Below are 24,497 nucleotides of genomic sequence, written 5' to 3' on the forward strand. Positions count from 1 at the left end.
TATATATTATATATTACATATTATTAAAAAATCTATGAAAAATTATTTGTTTTAATTTATTAATAAAATATGCGAATGCAAAATGTTCATAATTTTCAGATACGAGAACTATTGAATCTCTTATACCAAGTTGAAAAGCTTCTGCAGTTTTTGAATTTGAATAACCATTAAGTTAAACTAATGAAAATTGCAGTCCTTAACTCGAAACTTATACATTCCAAAACACTTCTTTTTCAAGCACACCCGGAGTACTAAAAAATTAAGACATTTTTGAAGAATTAAATTCGAACTAACCAGCTAATTATATGGTCGTTAAAGACGTAAAATCAAAGGTATAAATACAATAAAATTGAAAGATATAACTTACTGAAACAAGATCAATTTTACCGTTTATATAGCAGCTTCAATCGTACTTGAAACCTATCTCATGTCCATATAAACGTTATTGATTTGAAGCCGGTTTCACTCGAGTTTATCAAACTTTACTTATTTTACTTGGAAATGTACATATGTACTTAATGACTTGTAATATAATAGCTAAACGCCATTTTGCGACACTTTTAAACTGACATAGTAAACAGCTCAAGTTTCGATATGATTTCAAGTCAAGTGCTCAAGCAGCCATTAAAACGAGGTAAGTATAGCAATAACATTTATAATAATAATATACTTGTGTCTTGTAATATATTTATTATGTAGTACGTTTGTCTGGTAAAAGACTTATTAGGTCTTGAAAAAACTTTGCAAAGTTTTTGTATACAAAGCACCTGGTATAATACTTTTTGTCTTTTGAAGAAAAATGAAAGAAAATTATGACGTTTCCATTTTCTCAATTTAGTGTTTTAAAAACTTTTAAAACCTTAAAGCTGTCAAAACATACATATGTTTTCTTTGGTCAGAAGGTTTTCTCAAAAAAAATTTTTTCATCAACAATAATTTTGTTTTTAAACTTTTTAATTAAAAATAAATTAAAATGGATTCACAAATGATTTTTTATAAGTTCCATACTTTTACAAGCCAAAATCAAGATTTTCGATTTTTTGTATAACCAAAGAATATTTGTTTATGCTTGATATTTTGAAATTTGACGTTTATCACCTACTTATTTTTTCTTACAAACAATTAAAATAATAAAAATATTAATGTTCTCTTTAGCTCAACTTAATCTCACAAAGTTATACTAAAATAAGTAAATCTATGTTATTTTTTTTTCAATAAAGGAAAGTATTTAATTTTTATATGATATTTATAAATATTAGAAAATCTTAAGAAGTTCTGATATGCCATACGAAAGTCATTTTTCTAACTACACCACTGTCAAACTTAACATATGATTAATTGAATCATATGTTAACATTTTTACGCTAGCACCTAAAGTCAAAAAATTTGACTTAAACAAAAACACAATATGTACACATATTGTGTTATGTCCATACATATATGATATCAATTAAAGAAATACATATTGGAAAGTCAACAAATATTTTATGCCCATATGGTATACAAAATTAATTTGTAAAATTTAATTAAATTTACTTTATTGAGTTTAATAAACCATATAATAACTACATTATTATTAAAATTTTTAAAAAAGTTGAAATGGATTTAGATATAGATTTAGACGGCACTTCTCTGTTTGAAGAAGCAGACAAATCGAAGGTAATATAGAATATTTTAATGTTTGGTTAGCTATATACATATGTATACTAATTTGAAAAACTTTTAACAAATTCTCTTTAATGAAACAATTCAGGTTCCTCCAATATTTCAAAAAAGAATTATTGCTTTTGTAAATCACTTTCTTTTGAAAACTTGTAGTTTTCTTAATGACTTTGTAGAGGAATGTGAAATACGATTCATTGAAACTGAAAGAAAAATGCAAAAACTCGAGGCTACTCTTATTATTTTGGAAGAAAAGGTGCTTAAAATCATTTTAAATAAAAGTATAGCTAAGTAAAAATTGTATATTTTATAGCTGGCTTCAATACCCGATATAGAAACAAATCAAAAAATAGTTCCTGAAATAGATAATTGTAGTCAACCACTTGTTGAAGAAGATTCAAACAAAACTAGTGACGAAAAAGAATTACAAGGCACTTCGAATCCTGAAGAATCTGTTAATACTCAGGTTGATATCAAAGCAAATGAAGATGTTAGATATAGAAAATATTTTAAAATGCTTCAATTTGGAGTTCCCATTCCGGCCGTTAAATCAAAAATGGAAATAGATGGGTTTGACCCTGATATTTTAGAGTAAGTACATTCATATAGTATACATATTGATTACAACTAATTTGCACTTTTGCAGCACACCAAACTTGATTCTATCAGATGGGATTCCTTACAAACAACAGGGCGATAGTTGATGTACATGAGAAATCACTTGGGTTTACTTGGCTCCAACAATGTAAATATACTTTTCTTCGAAGACTGTTGCCTCAGTAACCTTAATAAATCAATTAAAATTAATTTTAAATTTTAAATTAGATGTTTTTATTAAAATTTTTGTTTATAACAAATAATTACAATCCTATGCATCTAGAATTGAATCATTTGTCCTTTTCTTTTCTTATCTCCACCTAACTCAAAATGTTTACAACGTTTTAATGCGGTCTGTTTACGATACTTGCATTCGGTACATTCCATACGTAAAACAATTTTCTTTGTGGTTTTAGCCTAAAAAATGAAAAAATTAAAATATACATTCGTGTTATGTTTTTAAGATCTTGTAAAAGTTATGCTACTTTGGAAATCATATCAATATTCTCTTGCTTATGTACATCTAACATTAAAGTCAAAAGTATCAACTTTGCTATTGAAAATATAAACATATGTATGTACAATACATATATAGGTATTCTTACCTTTTTCCTAAAAATAGGTTTAGTTTGACCACCAAAACCTTGTTGTTTTCTATCGTAACGCCGTCTACCTTGCGCTGCTTTCCTCTCTTTTGATTTTTTGTATTGCGTTACTTTGTGCAATTTGTGTACTTTACATTTTTTGCAAAAAGTACGGCGTTGTTTGGGAACGTTCACCTTAAATAAAAAAAATCAAATTTTTATTATTTTAGTGTATGAATTTTAAAAATATTTGCAGTTGTACTTAAACACCGAGAAAATTGCATCGAAAATATATACTTATGAAACCTTAATGAAATGATTTCTTCAAAAAATAAGTATATAACAAGCAAATCTTACCATTTTACTCTTCTTTAACGTCAATCAAGGTAAAAAAGACCGGATGTTTTTTTAACCGGAAACCTTTGCAACTGACAATTAATGTCAAATCTTAGACTGTCATTAAGTGTGTTCAGCTCACCAGACTTTTTACAATTTTAAAAGCATCCCCCATTTCTGTATCATGCTCTTTCCATACTACTTATTTTTCAATTATATCTTTTTACTTTTAAATACTTCTTCATCTTTTTATTACTTTTTGTATTTGTATTGTGGAAACAAAAATATCTTAATAAGAACAAAGGATAAATTTTTATCCGGTTAATATTAACGCATTCTTTTATGAAGAGTGGACATAGGAAGAACATACTCTTCCCGTTAAAAAAATTTATATTTTTATGATGAGTTTAAAAAATAAGAACTATTTTACAATTTATGATGGCTGAATTTTGAAGTTATTATTGGAATTTTATATATCTACAAGGAAAGCTATTTTGTATGAATATTCGTTTTTCATTTTTTATACCTATTATGGGAATTAGTGTTTACAATTCAAATTTGATTTGGCAAATTTTCTGTCACTTTAATTATTTTTTTATTATTGTAATTAAAAAAAATAAAAATCACACATACAAAACATCGAAGTTTTTACTGCTCACCATTTTTAATTGTTTCTGTCAAAAAATTGAATGGAAAATAGAGCAAGATTATGTTTTTCTCATACGATTTAGTTTGATTGGATTGGGTGCTTGAAAATCAAATATGTTTCAAAATTTATCGTTTCAAATTAGATTGATTTTGCTAGATTTGTAAAAGCTGCATAACTTAAATAACTATACAAAAAATAAACTTCAAAATACTAAACTTTGCTGAACACAATAAAAATGCAGTAATTATTAATTTAATTCTGATCAGATTCAGTGTTGTCAGACCGCTTGGATCGAGAACGCAATATAAGTATGCTGTGATCATCAAAAAGAAAGCGAATTTTTAGGTTGGAACATTCTGTGGTTAAAAATGAACAGGAATCTATTTCTTGACAGAAAGGGATTTGTTACGAATTATGATGTTGCTTTTCGATTTGGTAGCCGCTTTTTGTGCATCTAAGTGATAATTGTTTTGTGCAATAATAATTTACATGATAATTGATTTCTGGCCTAAGCCATTCGTCAGATATATGTTGGAAATTAAAACACTCATTCAAACGGTAATAATTCAAAAATGTTACCTGATATATTACATATGTGTATGTTAATATACCTTCCTTATAACATTCAGTGTAAGGAAATTATTATTGTTACAATTTTATTTAGAAAGTCTTGTTTTAAGTCTTTCGCCACTTGCCATTTTAACAATAGAACGATGTTTACTATTTCATTATTACAAGTTTGTTAGTTTTCATATAAATTTAGCTTGTAATATCATTGTATTTTTATTATGAAAAAAAGATTTATGAAGGAAATTATGTATTTAATACTGCACGAATTTTTATTTTAATTAAAGTTTTTAATTTGAAAATAAAGTAGAATATTTTTTAATTAATAAAATAAAATTTTAATATAACAGAAAGTGTAAAGATAAATTCAGTAAAAGATTTTATTTTTCTACAGAATAAGAGTTTTTTTCCCTATTCATTTAAATTATAATTTAATATGCATCTAGACAACCTAACTATGCAAAAATCTGAATGTAATGTATGGTACGTAATAATAATACGTCTAACGAATGGTCTTCTATGTGCATTAACCGTTTACATGTACTTTATTAGGATACCCGTTTAAATGCTTTCAAGCGTACTTAAAGCCTATTTCATGAAATGTAATAACTAATCATCATTTTAAAGCCCTGAGCGTCTGTATTACGGAAAGTGAGAAGAAAGTGAGTATAACTATAATATACTTGTATAATGTAATTTTCGAGTGAGAAGAATTATTCCGATTGCGTATGTCGTTTTTTTATACAAAAGTTTTTGAAAGTGAAACATTTCGTCGATAATTTGAGAAAAAATGCAAAAATCCAATTAAAAAAATGAGTATTCTTATTCGAAAAGTAAAACATCCTTTAGAAAATACTTATAATTCCGATTTGAAGGTGAATAAAAAGTGAGTAAAAAACCAAAATACACGATCAGGCTGTAAAACTAAGATAGTAAAAACGCGGCTCCAGCTTCGAAATGATGCCGAGCCAAATAATCAAGCTGCGATATAAACGAGGTATGAGATGACGAATGACGATAAAACAAGGTATAAGATGACGACATGCCGTTTTATTCAACGTTATGACAGAGAGAAAAATGTTGCACTAAAAATAAAGAGAAAATCAATTTCGCACAAAATACATTAGCTTTTCGCAAAGAATCTTCACAGAATCTTTATCATTTTGGGCAGGAAAGAAGCTTCACAGAATCACACCAATTCAAACATATGAAGTTCCTTTAAAAGACAAAAATTAAAGATAACAATTAAATTTTAATAAATAAAAAGTCTTAAAGCAAGTTTTAAAAAAATTGTTTAAGAAATAAACCAGCAGTTTTTTGCAAATTGAGAGACAAAAAAGAATAATTTTTGATAAAAAAAAACACTCTCACGAGAAAAAGCTTATTACTAAGTTAATTGAGCCAAAGTTTGTTACGGTCTATGGACGAACTTACTATATAATTACATATCACATGAATATTTATATGTATTTTTTTTTGCAAACGTTGTAAATTTATTCTTGAGTACTAGATTGCTCGTCTATTTAATAAAAAAATGTAACAAACGTACGAAAACTATATTTCTAATACAGGTACAAAAAATAATTTTATCGATTTCACCAGTGTGTAAAAGCAAAAAAACTTGAAAAATCAAAACTGTTGCATGTAAAAGGCACCTATAACCGCACCGCTGACAGAAATTTTGATATTTTCGTTAATCAAGCATAACCGACAAACTTTTTTAACTTTTTTTAAGTTAAAAATGGAACAAGAGTGATTTTTCCCGGTGCAATGTTAGAATTCATACATTTAAATAGGGCTGTGCAGAGTCAAGCAAAATTGCCGCTACGAATTTAACCGCCGGCGTTAAAATAACCTAAATAACTGTTTAAAGCTCTCAGTTTTTTTTGACATTCTCTGTTTCCATGTTTGTATGACATTATACTTTACAGTCCAATGTTCTTCTAAATCAGTAACGAAAATTGAAAAACTATGCCTCTTTGCCAAATTTCAACTTTCAAATTTGTACTCAAATAAATGCTTCAACCCCAAACCGATGGACATAACTTGATCGACTAATGCCCTAACAGTATCATACTGAAACTATTACATCCTGTACAATTCGTCAAATATGGTATAGCGCCATCGTTGAAAAGTCTTCCGAAATCCCTACCTGCTTCGCGACTTTTTTTTTAACATTAGTCATCCAAAATCCAAGTCCAAAAAAAAAAGTTAGAAACATGCGAGATAAAAAGAAACTCTATGTACATGTTATGAGAATGTGTAACTTGGCCAACATAATGAATTCTACAGCTGTGATACTATTTGGAAGATTTTCACGTAAATTTCACAATATTTTTAAAAATTATTACATAATGTAAACAATTGCTCAATATTAAAATTTTAGAGTTAACGTTGCATCAAGCTCAAGTTAACCAATTTTTCACTATGGCATTGCGTGGAAATGTAAGTAATTTATTTTTTTTATGTTGCTGTGAAAACATTTAAAACAATTATAATTTATTAGTTAAAAAATTTTTAGTATCATATTATGTAAATATAACAGTTTTACATTAGTTATTTAACGTAGTTGAGGTGTTATTTGATTCTTAGCTGAAAATACTTATTTTCCCAACTGCCAGTATATTTTCAAATATATGTATAATACATATGCATTGGTCACCCTGGAACGTGAATGTGAACATACAGTGGCGAGCAAATATGTTGTAATAACTTAAAGTTTTGTCAATTTTTTTTTAATTATAATAAGTTTCATTACATTACAAAAATTTCATTTTAGTATCAGTCTATTAAACCAGAAAATAAAAATTAACATAAGATAATCAAAATTTTCAAATTTTCATATAGCATTATTATGACATGTAGTTTCGAATTTACATGTCATTTGAACAGTTTTGCACGTTGTAAATTTTGAACAAAATTTTTATGTTTATGCAATAGATATTTGTAGTTAATTACGCTGTGAATGCTCCAGACGCTTTTTCGCTATAAAACGAAGATTCCCCATATGATTCAGATCCGGGTCAATTCAATTTGGAAAAAATGCTACAAACAGTTACTAGACTTTAAACAATCGAAAAATTTTCAAAAAACTTTGTTATTGTATATTGGTATGAAAACTTATTTTATTTTGTTACTTTTAATGAATATGTGATTACGAAAAAAAAATATATTTAAAACAATAAGGTGTTTAAATATTTGAGTTAGAATAATGAAAAAAAATATTTGAATTATTTTAGTGCTTTGCTCGTCACTGTACGTAAATCTATAAAAATTATTCAATCCAACGTTAATCGAAAAATAATACTAACAATATTGACTAACTAAAAAATATCTTAAAATATAAGTATCATCCTCTTTCGAAATCAACAATGTGACTAACTTGATAGAATAAAAAATAAACCGAAGCAGTATAAAATGCTCTAAAAATGTTTAAAATAACTTTTTTGTCAATTTACTATACATATAGCCTATAGATTTGTTGTTGACGTAAAACTTTGTATAGAGAAAGACTAGAGTAAATGCATACTATAGTTATAATACACATATTATAATTATATATATATATTATAATATATACATTCATAAATACATATACCGATGTATATATGAATATAACAATATTTTTGTGTGATATTTGCGATTAATCAGAAGTAGAAAAGTAAAAGATGAATATGTTAATTATCATAGAACATGTCTCTTGTGCTTCTATATTTTTGGACTAATAATAAAAGAGTATAAATGTATTTCACACCACTATTAAATTTTCAATGTTCTATATATTACTAAAAGTACACTCAGTATTGGAAAATAATTTTGTTATATTGTTTTCTTTCGATTTCTTAGGTCGTTTTTGTATTTGTTATGACTAAACGTAGCACAATGTATAACAAAAATTCTGTATTATGATGACAATGCATTTATGAAGTTAAGTTGAAAACCCTGAGAAATATTACTACAGTTATGGAAAATAATTGTCTAATATCAATTTTAGTGAATTTGAAGAGCTATGTCAATTAATTTATTTTTTTCCTTAATTTTTTTTATTACTTATTTTATTGTAGATGCATCTACCTCAAGCTGAATTCGTTATTTCCCCGTTGGTATTTAAGTCATGGTTGGATTATTTGTGAAGTTAAAAATCCCACCTTCTGCTTGAATAAGGCACTAAACTTGACGTAAAAAGTTTATTTGAATCATTGAGTTAAATTTTTTCTTATACAATATTTCAATATGAAAAGAGTATTTAATGAAATATTTATTTATATTATGTATATGTAAAAAGTTTTTAAAAGCTTAAATGAGTATACGCAAACATTTACATATGTATCTAATATACTAACTTTTTAGTATCAGAAGATATTACTGCGGATTACGTAGTTTATATAATCTTATTTCTTACTATCTAATTTGCTTTACTTAACACAATTAAAATTAATTACAGTATATACAGGTTTTGATAAACATATAATGTTTATATTTTAAACTACGCATTTATAAAAATATACTTTTAGTTGGTTTCATGTGAATTACATTACAACATATCAATGATTAATCATAAAATTTTAACCGCATTTTTTAGTCCTTTATTGTACCACTTCATAATCATTTTGCTTTTTTCTATGGCAGGAATGATACGAGATATCATTTAAAATTATGTACACTTGTAAGTATATGAATACCATTTCAAAATTAAAAATATTAAAAACATTTATACCGAAACTAAAATTGGAATATTCTAGTAAATTTTAGATTTTCAAATATTAAAATAACTTTTGGTTTATATTTAAGAAACTTTTAGGCTTGTAAATTTCAACATTGGTTTCCAACATCCTGAAATTATAAAAAATATAAACATAGTTTTTCTACAATTGATTTAATGAATATAAGTAAATTGTGTAAATAATTAACATATTCATATCTGCTTAGTTTGAGTAACATATGCATGTGCATTACATATGTACACTGCGTTGTGCTTAATTGACTGTTGCAGTGTTTCGTTCGGTTTACGAAATGCTTATGCACCACAAACATTTTACATGGGAAATCCTCTCCAGACAAATTAACTCTCAATTTTAGAACCTAAAAAATATACATAAATATATGTATATATTGTATTAAAATATTTAGTCTAGCCAATCTTCAAAGATCCAACGTATTTTTTTTAACGAAATTGCTTAAAATTTACACCGAGCTCTCCTTTGTAGATGCAGCAGAGACTGTTTTGATTTTCCGAATAAATTTGGTAGTGGAATTGTATTGCAGAATTTTATCTTTTGATATTTTGGTCAAACACTAGTAAATTATTATTAAATATTTTTATTTTAAAAAAAATATTTAATTCTTCATTAAAATTAACAATAAAATAAGTTTATTTTATTTTTTCTTCTATTTTAAAATTTATGGAACATATTTCTAAATAAAATCTTTTTAAAATATGCCACTTTTTAATATAATCTTCAAAAAATTAAAGAATAAATAAATTTTGAATTTCCCGCTTTTATGCGCCATATTATTTTTTGTTTGTACTCAAGAAATTTACAAATCCATTTTTCCAATGAAGTACTCAAGAAGCACATTAAAAATCAATTTTTAACTTCAAAAATTAATTATTTTTGATATTTTTTAAATTATTATAGTTTTAAAATTATTTTCATGTATAAATTTTTAATATATTTTTAATTTATGTTAAAATATAATACAATATTTACGATTTATTCATCCAATACAATTTGTTCTCAAAAAATGTTTAACGTCGCGTTACCATTATTTTCAGTTAATATTTTGAAGACGCTTTTAGTCGTGTTTTAGATTCCAAAGTGTTCATTTCGAACAACAAAAATTAGTAGGCAAATTGTGAAGGTTATTTGTTAATGTAAATCAAAAAAGAAAATAAAAAGTATTTTAAGAAAAATATAAAAAATTATTTATTTAAATAGAAAAAAGTATTTATCAATATATAAGGAAAAAATATTATTGACGCATATTTAATATTGAAGAATTCAAAAGAAAAATCCAAAGTAAATAGCAAAGAAAAAGTATATTACATACATACATATAGCAATATTGTGACGAAAAAGAAATTTGCCGGGAAAAGGATATATGAATAATTCGCATATACATACATAAATTATATCTATAATATACATACCTATATCTATAAGATAAAAAAAGTTTGAGCTGCCTTAAAAAAATTTAAGGCAACAGAAAAAAAATTAATTTCTAAATTAATTAAAACCAAAAAGAAAAAAATTGTGTAATATATATAATATATAGTACATAAAAATGAGTTCAGCAGAGAAAAACGAAGTTGCTGTAGAAAAAGCTCCAGACGCCACAGATGCCGCCGCCGAAAAAACAGAAAAAACTAAGGATACACCTACAAAAGAAAAAAAGTCTGAACCAGTAAAAGGAACAAAAAGGCCCGCAGATGTAAGAAATTACTAATTTTAAATATAAATTTAAATAAAATATTTCATAAATTGCGCAAATATGTATTGCCAAAGCAATAACAAAAAATTTCGGATATTCTAGATTCAATAAAAATGTGTGTATAGATTTCTGTATATATGTACATACATATGTACAAGCAATACATGCATACATCATAAGTGACAGTTGCAGTCTTTTAGTTTCACTTAGTTAAATAAAGATGGCGCTCAGAAATATATTATATATGTATATATTTTTTATTTTATATACAAAGTTCTTTTTAAAAATTTTGAATTATTTTTTGTGTTAATATTATTTATGCATCTGTCATTTTCTAAAATTATCAAGCAAAAATTTAATATGTATATAAATGAGCAGATAAGCACGCATTTTTTTTAAACTAATTACTGTACTTTTAGGTGAAAGGGTTCTTAAACTATACCAATTCAAAATTTTATTTTTACATGAATATAATTTTCAAATTATGTGATGAATTACTTATAAAAATATATTCATTATTTTAAGATGTTATCCACGCAAGAATTCTTAACCGTTCGCATACATACATGCATACATAGTATGTATACAAAAAAAAAATCCGAAACTCAGAAAGGTGAAAATTTTGTAAATGTGTAAAAATGGTTAAGTAAATATGTATACCTAAATATATTTAAACGACATTTTTAATGTCAAAGCAATCAAGAGAACTTTTAAATGTATGTACACATATTTTGAGTCTAACAACAAAAAATATTAAGTATTATATTCTGAGTTTTACTTTATTTTTTTTTTTATTATTTATATAAAAAAAAAAAAGAGTTTTACTTTATAAAAAATATTTATTATGATGAATAATTACTAAGAATCCAAACGTAGAAAATGCGTCCTGATTTTTAGTCGAAATAGACCTACTATTCCTAACCTGTTCTTATACAGAAAGTACACATAACAAGTTCGCTCTGTTAAATTAAAAGTAAATATAATTTTTGGTTTAATTCCGTTTTTCTTTTTATTTAATTTTAAACACTTTTTTAGTTTGTTTGGGAACATATTCCAATTTTTGTTGCGGAAAGTTTTGAATAAAGTTCAATAATTTTTAATTAGGTTTCCAAAAAGTTTTGAAAATGTGTTTTTTGTTTGTTTCCACTCTCTCTGTTTACAAAACTTGTGCATACAGTAATATCTCGCTTGAATAGTCGATTTTGGCATCGAAAATTTATGGCTTTAAGTTAAATGACTCAAAGCGGGGTTAATACATAACTTTTATAGAGGGAATCTTTGCGAAAATTATGTTATAAAATCAAAACCAATAAATTTTTTCGTTTCATACCGATCGAAAATTTCTAAATTAAAAGTTGAGAAATCATTTCTTGTATCATGAAAAACAAATACCAGATTTGGATCATTTTACATTCGCTATTAATAACACATATTAACACAAGTTAATTGAGAGATGGTTCTGTAAAAGTTTCCATGGCACTTTATCAAACCTGATTTTTCTATGGCAGCTTTTTTTTTATCTCTAAAAGTGTTACGGATACGTCTGGAAGGGTGTTACGGATAAATTTATTAATTAGAATGCAGTTTTTATATAATAAACTGGTGGGCCACCCGATATTGTTTTTTTTTTTATATATATAATTCTTAAATCTAACATGGATACTTTAGACTAATTTTTAAATTCCTCAGATTTGCGAAAATTTGCAAAAGATTCATAAATAGCTGGAAAAATTATTTTGTTTATTCAAAAAGAACAAAGCATCATTTTCTTTTGATGGTTATATACATTTGCTATGTTGAATTTGACAATTTTGTTTTATTTAATAAATATTCTTTCGCTATTTGCCCTGTGTATGTATAGTATTAAAAGATACTTGAGAAGCTAAAGACCGCCTTTTAAGTATAATGCTTTTAATTTTTTAACTTTATACATAAAAAGCTTTTAAATATTACAGTAAATATTTAAAAAAAAGATTATATATGTTATAAAACGTTTTGAAATTGTCAAAAATCAAAATGAAAATATTCTTAAAAAAAAAAAAAACGAAAAGAATACGCAAAAATATAAATAATATTAACTAGATTTTTTTTAACACAGGTTATATTTGCATATTATAAATCTATAAATTCTCACACAAATATAAAATTCTCACGCATATTTAAAATATAAAAAGATTAAATGACATAAATATCTATACCTATAAATCGAAAGTTTAAATATGTTGATCAAGAATAGCAACTTTGACTTCAACTTAAAATTATCTACATTATATCTTTCCTTCTCCACTTGTCGTACGACATACATACATGCATATCTATATGTATAAAAAGAAATTCAGCAGAAAATTCATTAATTTGTTTAAAAACAATTTGATAACAAAACACAAATTACGAAACTACATACATACATACATATATTTGAGTTTAAACGACATATTGTTTTTAATTCAAGTTTTTCTTAATATTTTTATAAAATTTAGCTCTCTTTTTAACTCGAAGAATTATCAAATTATCTAACATTACTCGTATTATGTATTTCATTTTTAAATGAAACAGTAAGATCAATAACATAAATAGTTTTTACTAGAAAATGCCCTTAATTTTTTTTAGTACAGTTTGAAGTGAAACTGCTTAAAAATAAAAAAAAAAAATTACCGGCCGGTTATTCTCCTTCCTTTTATGCATATCTACATTTTTATTTTCATATGTGTAATACATTGGTAAATATAAATATATGAATATACTTATAGTAGTTATACATTTTACACATTCGATTTATTAAATTTTTCTTTCGTCTCATAATTTTTTTTGTTTCTTATATATCTGTTCACGTGAATTACATGAAAGTAGAAAATATGAGTATCTACCAATATTTTTATTAACCTACCTACTTTTGATTTTAATTAAAACGCTAGGAAAATTAAATAAACTTAAATGAAGGGTGATAGTTAATTTTAATAATTTTTTGTTTCTGCATATGTAGTAAATTATATGTAATATAATTTTAAATAAATATTATGCTTACTAAATAATATATGTATGCAATATATTATATATGTATGTATTTATATATTAAGAATTGCGGAATAAAAAGAGCATTTCCAACTTCTAGAATGGATTACATACCTATATAATTTTCTTGTATTTTTATATATATATATATATATATATATATTTAAGGACATTTGACCTGATTAACATCTAATTGAAATAGTAAACTAAAATTGAAACTGAAAGCGCGTACACTTCATATTTTGAATATTTGACATTTTAATTTCATATTTGGAAAAAATGCTTATTAAGGTGACACACTATGTCCTGTTTACAAAATGTCATTCATAAAAATAGTTTAAATATGTATGCACTTTTCTTTTTAACACTTACACATGAGTTGAAAAATACTCTTCATATACATACATATAAATTTCCCAGCAAAATGTTAATACATATTATGTATTTATGACATAACAAATACAAACATATAAGTTTAGATTATAAAACAAAACTGTGGTTGGGTTAATGCAATGTGTGTAGTGTATATTGTATAATAAACGAAAATATCACGTAAACAATTTTAGTTTTGTATTAGTATTTATTCTTTATAAAGTCAATGGAAATGAGAGAAAATTGAATTTGAGTGAGTTTTTGCCGGTATAATTGTCAATAAAAATACAACATAGATAGTTGAAAGAAGCTGTGGTTACTTATTTTTTACTTTTTGTTGACATGACATATGGGTGTTCACACACACATAAAGCGTTATTATAATTAGATTATCGAATGAAAATAAATGACGCCACTTTGTAAAATTTTTTTAAAAACTTTTTATTTTAAACTTCATTAAATAATTTAATAAACAATGGCTTGAAATTATGGTATTTTGGTTCTTCAAATTAAATAAGTTGGTAAAAATATGCTTCGAAAATTTTAGCTTTCTAAATTTCTAAAATTGATAAATAAATCCATTTGAAAAACTAAAAAATGCGAAATAAAATGGTTTGACATTCTATAATTAGTATGTAATTTTCTTTTAAACGATGCATTATTATAATAAAGAATTTATAAAATTAAATGCACGTTGCTTTTGTCCTTTTTTTGTGGTGTTGTTAAAAATTTATAAACAGACCTATAAGATTTAAAATAAAAAGCTAAAATAATCGTTTCCCTCTTTTTTTTTAGGTATACAGGTCTGAGTTTTTTTATAGTTCGTTTTTACATTTTTTTTTTCTTATTTTTTGTTTAACCGACCTTGAACATGTACTTTATTGTAACAGTTTTCTTTACTTCCGTTCAACTTTGCAGTAGAAAAGTTTCGAAAATAATGAAAACATTTTCCTACAAAAATGCGGGAAATTAAAGTAAACCCATTACATTTCCATGATCCAACAGTCTAGTGAGAATTTTAAACTATTTTGAACAAGGTCTGTATTATGGTGTTTTTATCACAACAAACATTACAATATTAATTTTTAACGTAAGCTTTATAATATGGCTTGAGTCATTTAATTTGTTATTAACTGAAAAGATTTTTCAGTTCATAACAAATCTTCAATTGCGATAGGGTCTCGAAGTACATATCGTAGATAAAAAAACATTAAATTGAAATAAATCTGTGTGGCATTATACATACTTATGTATTATATTTTTTGATTTTAGAAACATCGTTTAAATTTTGTCACATTGTAATTTCATTTAAAAAAATATAGAACAGATAAGATAACCAGATATAATTCAATATAATTATATCAGTTTTTATAATGATTAAAATTAGGTCGTATCGCCATTTTCTTAAAAGAAGAGGCAATAAAATGTCGTAAAATTTTAGATTTATTTACATTTTTAGAAACTATTTCATAATTTTTGGTTTTTTAACAAACGTACTTTTATCAACTTCATAAAATATCTTTAGTGTTATTTTATATCGAATTTTTCAATTGTCACTCATTTAACGTAAAATAATCTCAAACGAATAATAACAAACAAAATAATTTGCAAATAATGTGAACTAATTTTTTTTTTCGTTTCAGGAAAATGCCACAGAATCAAAGAAAAAGAAAAAAGAAGAAAATGGTGATGGTGAAGAGGAAGAGGAAGTTACTTTCGACGATATTCTACTAGAAGAAGGTATTGAAGAAGTTGAAAGTGAATATGAAGAAGAAATTGATTATAATATTCCATACTATGAAGAAGAAGAAGATGTCGATAGTGAAGGTGAATTAACAAATTCAATTTTAGTAGGCAATTCACTATTGCAATTTAATAATTGCTGAACTGCAAATTAAAGTTTTTTTTATTTTCAATTACCTGATTATCTTGTTTGTTCCCTTATTGTTGCAATATGGTATGACAAGGTTCCTTCGAACAAGGAGCAAGGAAAGGTATTCAACATATCATATTGCAAAACGTTAACTGAAAACTCTTTACTAATAATTGATTTTTGTTTTGCCTTCAGAATTTCAAATCATATAAATCTCATTTGCCAAAACTTATACGAATTATTTTGATAAAATGATTTTGAAATAAAAAGACCAAAATGAACGCAAAATTTTCGTTCAAGTTCAAGTTTTCTGCTTTATTGTTAAATTAAAAAATTTTTTAAAGCACAATTAAAAAAAAGTTGTTAAAACACGTATTATACACTTAAAAGTCTTTTTTCTTTAAATTAATGTGATCGAATAAAAATCGAATGAAATTCTTGTCACTTTGTTACATATTGAAAATCGATTTTATTTTTATACACTAAATATTAAATGTGAATCTTATCTGCCTTATCTTATCTGATCTGAGGCCCTTAAAATCTACATACAAAACACTAAATTATATAATTTGTTTTTTCCGATAAAATATGTGCAACTACCTAGTTACATACCTATGTAATTTTTTGGAAGGAAGTTATTTATAAAGTAAATATTGAAAAAGGTGAGAGCTGTAGGAGGCAATAATCTGCCATCGTTCAACAAAACACCTATTTAAAATCGCTGCGAAAATATTTAATATTCAAAAGCAGGAAAATTTGGCAAAGCCGTAAATATTTCTTTAAATTAAGAAAATTAAATTTCTACAAAGTTTTTACTCTGGCAATAGCCAAATTAATTTTTTTTTGTTAAAACGTAGTTTTTGATGAACATAATATCTTTTTTTTTCTGTTTAAACTGCCACATATTTTGCAAGATTGTATCCGAATTCGCGCATAAGTATGCTAAATCTTTTTCAAAACTTTGTTTGAGTGAAAATTTAATGGTACTTTTTTTACATACCTCATTTATATACATACATATCATGAATATAAAAAAATATTGAAAAACGTTCGGAATTCCTATATAAATTAATGAAATCGCAATAAACTAAGGTTATTAATGCATCACAATTTGTTTGTGTACACATACACAGTTTCTAATCGAAAATTTCATAAAAATTTTTTTCAAGAAAAAACAGTAGAATCACTGCCAAAGTACTCATCTCATTTCTTATAAATATATAAAGGAATACATGTTATTTTTTTTTTTTAATTTTTCTTTTTTCCTAATTATTAATTAAAATTTAAAAATTTCTAGGAGAAGAAGAAGAAGATGATGAAGAAGATGGTGAAGAGGACAATCAGGCGTTATAATAAAGTATAGTCAGACACAAAAAAAAAATTAATTTAAAAAATTTTTAAAACATTTAAAATAGTTTGATAAGAAATAATATTTTTTTTTATTTCTTATTAAAAAAAAAAGTAAAAAAAAAAATAAGTAATTATATTTTAATTTTTTTTTATTTTAAAAAAAAAATACTATGCAAAATTTTCTTTTTAAATTGTAAGATTTAATATATAAAAGAAAAATATTAAAAAATTAAGTATAAAAAAATAGACAAAAAATTTGAAAAAAAAGAAAAAAAAATACAAAAAATAAAAGAGCAAAATATTACTTAAAAAAATAAAAATTAGACGTTTTGTGTTTAAAAGAAATTCGAAAACTTTTTTAAATTTTGAATTTTTTTTTAATGTTTTAGTTCATTTCTTATTTTATTTATTTAATTAAATTCATTAATAGATTTTTTTTAATCTCCGTTCCTGAATTTCATTGAGGAATAAATGTATTATATACTTTTTGATTATCATTATATACAAAACTAAATAATTAATGTCTGTCCTAGAGTATGTAATTTGAAAATTTAATTTATAATAGAATTTATTAGATATATAGTTACCTATATATGTATATTGCAAAATTTAATTTAATTTGAAAATGAAATATGAATTCAAAATACCAGCAAAAGGAGGTGTGAAGTAGAAATTTAGTTTAAAAATTAATATTTCAATCTTAATATTCGTGTTGCAACGAAAGAAAAGTGTATAGTGTATTACCAGAGCAACCTTCAGGCGGTGGAATATGTTTCGTATAAATCGTATATATTTTTTTTTGTGTAAAGTTAATAAAGTGTGAAATATAAACAATATGTAAGTACCAAAAAAAAAGAAATAACATTTTTGAATAATTCGTTAAAAATAATTTATTTAATTAACCTTATTTATAAAAGTGTGTTTAAGAGGTAAGTTTATTTTCTGTTGTAGTTTTTTTTTGGAAAACATCTTAATAAAAAAATATTTGTGAAAATTAAAATTTTTTTTGTGTAATTAGTCGTGAAATTTATGCAATGATATGATTTTCTTGTGTACGTTAATTATGATACTTTCGTGCAATTATTCTTACATAATTTTAATCGCTTTATCGAATATTTAATGTAATAAATAAAAATAAATTTAAAATCAAAAATGCAGCGAGAACTTTTATTTTAAATAAATATGCACCCATATACATATACATATTTCTGTCCTTCGCATTTCGTTTGAATGTAATTATAAGTTAAAAAGAAGAAAAGAAATTAAACTTAACACTTGAGGGGAGTGGATTAGAGGGAACTACAGAAAATATTTAGGTTTCTTTTTAATACTCAAAAAGAAAAAATTTTTGTTTTTTTTTTTTTTTTGAGAATTAGAATTTGTCGAACTTTTTTAAGAAAAAGTCGTCTAATGATGAATGGAAGCTTAACTTTTTACTTAAACCATCAAGACAAATTAAAATATTACTTCCTGCAAAAAGAATTTCTAAAAGGTTTTTAATTTTTCATATATTTTTTTTATTTTTGATTTATTATTTTTTTTTTGTTTTTAAATTTTAAATTGCAAAAAAAAGTTAGAAAACTAGGGTGTTCATCAAAATGCAAATCTGACGTCAATTTAACTTGTTCAGCAATTGAAATTGTATTGGTGAGTAAATCGAATTGATGTCAGATCTGCATTTTGGCAGATGCTCTTATTCAAGAGCTTAAATTTTTAAAATTCATGAATTTTTTGATAATTTCTTGTTCATCAATTGAATTTGTTGAATTTTTCAACAAATTTAAATCAAATCAATCAATTATTTGAAGCATGGTTTTGTATCAAATACAATCAATTATTTGAAACATGCACTTTGTTGTTCAGAATGATTAAATTTTAAATAAGGATATTTTCAAATAAATGAAATTAATTAAAAAAAAAAAAAACAAAGTTTTAAATAAAATTGTGGCATTATTTGTTTTTCTTTCACGATTAAACTCAGTTCCATGCTTTCCAGAGTTATGTTAAAAATATGACTCAATAGCAAAATTATATCGAATTCTAAACAAATACCTACATTAATTCTTATCTAATTAATCTTATTATTGTAATCAATCACTATAACTTAATTTAAATTTTTATTAGATTTATTTGTGGAAATTACTTTTTAAAAAAAATTTTTAATGTAATTGTATTTATTAAAAACTTTATAAATTTATTGTTGAAATTTTAATACATTAAAAAATGTATTTATTAAATTATGTAAGTATAATTTGTATGTAAATGATAAAAATTATTTTATTTGTATTTATATTTTAAATTTTTGACAATTTTTAATTTATGATTATTTAATTAATTATAAAAATAGATGAACAAAATTTAATTGAACATTTTATACTTTTATTTTATATTCCTAAAAAAACACTACACAAAAAATAAATATTTATGTACATAATTATGTATGATTAATACTCAGTAGTAACTTATACACAAAAAATATTAAATATGTAATGTATTTTAAATTTTGTAATGCGAAAATTTCAAAACAGTCCTAATAAATTAGGCTTGAAAGATGCCGGTTGAAATAAAAGGGAAACTAAATTGAAAATGCCCTTTTATTAATATTATGTACATATTAAGTAAATATATAGTAACACAAACCTTAAATTTGTTTTATCATTTTAAATAAAAGTTTAATAAATAATTTTGAAATATCTGAGAAAGGACAAAATATCATGTTAAAATAAAAATATGAAAGAATTAAAAAATACTGTATAATTTAATATTTTATAAAAAGATTTAATAATACCGATAATAAATAAATTTAAGGAAAATTCTGATGTCAAAATTTTAATTTTTTGTAATTACATAGTTATATAAAATTGTTATTTAATAATAGAAAGTAAGCCAGAGAATAAAGTTGAAATAATTCAGCTAAAATCGTTGTAAGTGTACAGTTTTAATCTATAACAAATAGCATAATAAGAAATGTCAAATTGGTTAATTTGTAAAAAGTTCGTTAACCGTTATGTGAAATATTTTATTTTCGATTGCAAAGGTAAAAATTCGCGATTGACATTTCTGATTAGGCTTTTTACATAAGAAAAATTGTAATACTTATTTTCAGTTTTTGTTACATACATACATACCTAGCATATTAAATAGTTTATTGGATAAATTATAAAATTAATATTTGAAAGTCTCAGTATTTTTAAAAAAGCAAATCTAATAAAATCGAAATTTAATTGATAATAGCAATTTGATAAATGTAATTAAAAAGAAAAACATGAAAATACTTAAAAAAAAAAGAATGCGAGTAACTACTAGATAAAATGAATTTTGAAGTTTATATAAAATGTGTATTTGATATTAAGGTTTTAGTTTCGTTTTCAATAAGAACAAACTTTATAAGCTATTTATAGACTATTATACAACAAAAATTGAATATAATTTTGAAAATGTTAAAAACATAATATATAAAAAAAATACAAAAACAATTCGTTTATGAAAACTTGTATTTAATATTAATATAAAAATGTACAAATAATTACTAAAATCAAGAAATTAACATTTAAACAGTAAACATTGTTAATATTTCAATAGAGAAAAAAGAAAAAAATAAGTTTCAGACTGAAAGAAAATATAAAGCAAAACTAAATAAAAAAAAAGAAAAATCAAAATTGAGAGTTTAAATATAAATTTTTTTCTATGGTTATAATTTTGAATCACATTCGTGCTTTTATAAAAAAAATTATAATTTTAACAATTCGTTGATAATTCACATAAACTTCATTTCGGCATATTAAAAAATAAACTTATTATTTAAAACCACTGCCCCGAATAATATGAGGCCACCTCTTAGAATTAGGAATTCTCATTTTCCTTTTATGGTTTTTAAAAAAATGTAGTTTATATGAAGGAACAAAAAATTTCATCATCCTTCTCTGTTTTAAATCATTTACATCTAAAAGTACCCAAAAAGATTTTCATAAAAATAAATTTTTGAGTTTTATTTCTTTATTTGTCAAAACTATTACTTACAGGGAAGTTTTCATTCAAAATAAATTTTATTAGAAATATATTTCCTAAAATTTACAGAAATTCAATCGATTCTCAGACCTTCCTCATTCCCATTTAAAAGGAGTACCGAGTTAAATTCCGATAAAAAAAATTTAAAATAAAATTTAAATTGAAAAATTTTCATTGGGTAAATTTAACAAATTCTAACCATATTTTCCTTTAATACAAAACTTTACCGAAAACTTTATATTAAAAAAAAAAATTATTGGGTATTTGAAATAATTAGTGCTAATTTAAAATTAATACAAAATATCTTCGGCAAATAAAAACTTTGAAATCTGCGAAAATAGAATTTTGTTTCTAAAGCATTGTGAAAAATTTTGTTTGAATGCATCAAAAATATTTCAAGTTTGCATAAAAATAATAAAAATAGCATAAAAATAATAATTTGTTATTGGTTGCATGTATGTATGTATTTATACATATGACTTATAATTTAAATAAAATCAGAGACTCTTTTATTTGAAATTCATACAAAAAAAAGTGAACATTTTATTTTTCTACTTTTCAGTTTTTTTGATGGGAAATTTCTTCCTTTCAGTTTTTTAAAAAAAATACTGAATATTACAAAATATGTATATGAAAATGTTCAAGTAGGTACAAAAACCAAATATTAATATTATAATTTCTGACGTAAACCAATATTCTTTTTAAAAACTGAAAAATAGGAATTTCCTTAAAAATTTCCCTGCTTATATTTATGAAAAATAATAACACAAATAAAAATATTTTTGTTTGAAATACATATCACCACAGACCACATACTTATAATAAATACATACATAATTATATTATTCAAAATTTTTACAAAAATTTAAAAATTTTTAAAATCTTGAAATCATTTAATTCAGTTCATGTGATTTGACCTTCATCATTTTTTTCCAAAAGGGCACTATGTTTTTTTTTTATTATTAAAAGTACTGACCAAAGTATATCTACTAATAAGTAATTCGACTCGTTCCATTCCGTTAGTTTTCATTTGCATCTTGCTTCCAAATTTTTAAAATATTCCATTTTTGTTTAGAAATAGATGGTAATAAGTGTTGTGTAGGCAAGAAAGAAACAAAATATTGTAAACAAACGAGTGTATCAAAAACATTGAACTAAAATAAAATAAAATTAAATTAGGTAAAAATTTTGTTATTTTTATTTTGATAATAACAAAATTTATTTTTCATTTTATAAAATTTAGATAAATTCGAATGTATGAAAGCAAAAGAGTTTGAAATTTCATGTATGAATGTACACATGCATGTACCTGGTACAGTAGATTCACAGTATCATAGAAATAAAGTAATTTATAAAGAAAAAAAGGTGTATGCATACTGGTCACTTTATGAAATATAATCATTGCCGATTCATAGGAAATATGTTTTAAATTTATTAAGATTGAAAAAATAATTTATTTATTTTATTTATTAATATAATTATTAATTACAAATGCTTAACACTAAAAATTTAAAATATTTTCAAAAGTACATATTTACCTCTTCACATCTTTTGGCAACAAATGAAATTTTCGTGTCGGCTTTTTTTCATCCCAAACACTTCAAATAATGTTTACCCATTATTATAAAAAAAATTTTTTTTTCACAACTACTTAAAATTTTTTTAATATTATACGTCTTTCTAAAATTTATTTTTATTATTTTTCATATAAATTATAATAATTCTTTTTAAACACTTTTTTTCCGCTTCGCTTTTATAATATGAATACACATTTTTTGCCACCTTGTACTGGAATGAATTACAGAAATTATTGTGTCGCTTTTAAAATTCTTAATATTTTTCCCTATACTTTATATAGGAACAAATAATAAAGTGTCGCCTTTCAAAATTACATTATAAAAAAACAGGTTGACATCTATTGCGTACTCTTTCTCTCTCCCAAAAATTCTTATGTGTATAAAAATGAAAATAAGAAGGTATACTGCTTAACTCTTTTAACTAAGGGAATTTTTTGTATACAAAAATTGGTGAGTGATTGCATTAGTGTGATGTAAACGGAGAGTCGAACTACCTTGTTAGTAGATATACTTTGGTACTGACTGCGTGAATATGTATACATTTAGTCATAGTGTGTGTAGACACTCACACATAGATATTTGTATTTTATGGACAAAATAAATTACATAATTACAAATCGAAAAGATTTTTTATTAAAAGTAGCTAATTAAATTAAATGAATGGACAATAGGTAACGCTTAATTCCATCAGACATTTCTTTTTAATATTAACAGACAATCTTTTTAATTTAACAGACAGATAGAAATTCTCAAGTACTTATGCATATAGGTTATAAATAAGCACTTATTTTAAAAATTTTTGAAGGGTCCTAAAAAAAAATGAAATGGAAATAAATGAAAGACAAAATAATCAACATCATTAGTAACAAATCCTTCAACATAATTTTTAAAATTATTTACATACATATGTACATATTTTTTAAAATCCTCTAAATATTAAAATTTCAACTTTTTTTTTATTGTTTTTATCTTTGCTTTATTTAAGAAAGAAAAAAGTCCCTTTTTAATTTTCAATTTCTGAAAAATTTGATTTCGACATACGTAGCGACATCTAACCAAAAAATATTTCAATTCAGTATTTCTTACTTATTTCTGCCAAAATAAATTTTTTTAATATTAAAAAATAATTATGCAAAAAAAATATTTTTAATATTTCTGTTAGAAGTTTCAATTTGGAATTTAAAAAGTTTGCATCTCTGACGTGATAAAACTATTAGGTAGCGTTCCCAATATTGCTTTCTGGCAGTCGTGTCTGTAGAAGCGATCAAAATATTTTTAGGTTGGTAGTACTGACAGCTGGCGTGATATCACCAAAAAATATTGAAGGTAGAATGCAGTGGAACATGTTTTGGTTATTTGCATATAAACAAAAACAAAAAATTTACGTTACAAGATGGATACATAGGATAAAAGGCATGAATTCGAAATATTCTAACTCGAATAAAAAAGGCAGAATACAACGTTGGAAAAATTCTGAA

The 24,497-nt window shown here is 23.9% G+C and overlaps 3 protein-coding genes across 3 annotated transcripts; 2 read left to right on the forward strand and 1 right to left on the reverse strand.

The window, feature by feature from the left end:
* The first annotated feature begins 1,460 nt into the window (after positions 1–1,460).
* On the forward strand, positions 1,461–2,483 carry LOC129615260 (WASH complex subunit 3). The gene is made up of 4 exons (XM_055530379.1): positions 1,461–1,659; positions 1,754–1,918; positions 1,976–2,253; positions 2,309–2,483. Exons 1-4 carry the CDS (start codon positions 1,600–1,602, stop codon positions 2,364–2,366), a joined length of 561 nt encoding a protein of 186 aa, XP_055386354.1. The 5' UTR covers positions 1,461–1,599; the 3' UTR covers positions 2,367–2,483.
* On the reverse strand, positions 2,470–3,283 carry LOC129615261 (60S ribosomal protein L44). The gene is made up of 3 exons (XM_055530380.1): positions 3,201–3,283; positions 2,865–3,038; positions 2,470–2,676 (listed from the first exon to the last, which is right to left on the reverse strand). Exons 1-3 carry the CDS (start codon positions 3,201–3,203, stop codon positions 2,539–2,541), a joined length of 315 nt encoding a protein of 104 aa, XP_055386355.1. The 5' UTR covers positions 3,204–3,283; the 3' UTR covers positions 2,470–2,538.
* Positions 3,284–10,199: 6,916 nt separating this feature from the next.
* Positions 10,200–17,754, forward strand: LOC129615308 (bacchus-like). The gene is made up of 3 exons (XM_055530446.1): positions 10,200–10,827; positions 15,855–16,038; positions 17,382–17,754. Exons 1-3 carry the CDS (start codon positions 10,681–10,683, stop codon positions 17,435–17,437), a joined length of 387 nt encoding a protein of 128 aa, XP_055386421.1. The 5' UTR covers positions 10,200–10,680; the 3' UTR covers positions 17,438–17,754.
* The last annotated feature ends 6,743 nt before the right edge of the window (positions 17,755–24,497 follow it).

Source organism: Condylostylus longicornis, unplaced genomic scaffold (assembly GCF_029603195.1).
Source record: "Condylostylus longicornis isolate FDR11 unplaced genomic scaffold, ASM2960319v2 ptg000135l, whole genome shotgun sequence".
In the NCBI taxonomy this organism is placed as follows: Eukaryota; Metazoa; Arthropoda; class Insecta; order Diptera; family Dolichopodidae; genus Condylostylus; species Condylostylus longicornis.

Excerpts from the sequence above, each read along its gene's own strand:
- LOC129615260 (XM_055530379.1), top strand. The coding sequence starts at position 1,600 with ATGGATTTAGATATAGATTTAGACGGCACTTCTCTGTTTGAAGAAGCA. Across the intron at positions 1,660-1,753 it reads AAGAAGCAGACAAATCGAAG|GTTCCTCCAATATTTCAAAA; the intron begins GTAATATAGAAT and ends GAAACAATTCAG. Across the intron at positions 2,254-2,308 it reads TTTGACCCTGATATTTTAGA|CACACCAAACTTGATTCTAT; the intron begins GTAAGTACATTC and ends GCACTTTTGCAG.
- LOC129615261 (XM_055530380.1), bottom strand. Across the intron at positions 2,677-2,864 it reads AACCTATTTTTAGGAAAAAG|GCTAAAACCACAAAGAAAAT; the intron begins GTAAGAATACCT and ends TTCATTTTTTAG.
- LOC129615308 (XM_055530446.1), top strand. The coding sequence starts at position 10,681 with ATGAGTTCAGCAGAGAAAAACGAAGTTGCTGTAGAAAAAGCTCCAGAC. Across the intron at positions 10,828-15,854 it reads GAACAAAAAGGCCCGCAGAT|GAAAATGCCACAGAATCAAA; the intron begins GTAAGAAATTAC and ends TTTTCGTTTCAG. Across the intron at positions 16,039-17,381 it reads AGAAGATGTCGATAGTGAAG|GAGAAGAAGAAGAAGATGAT; the intron begins GTGAATTAACAA and ends AAAAATTTCTAG.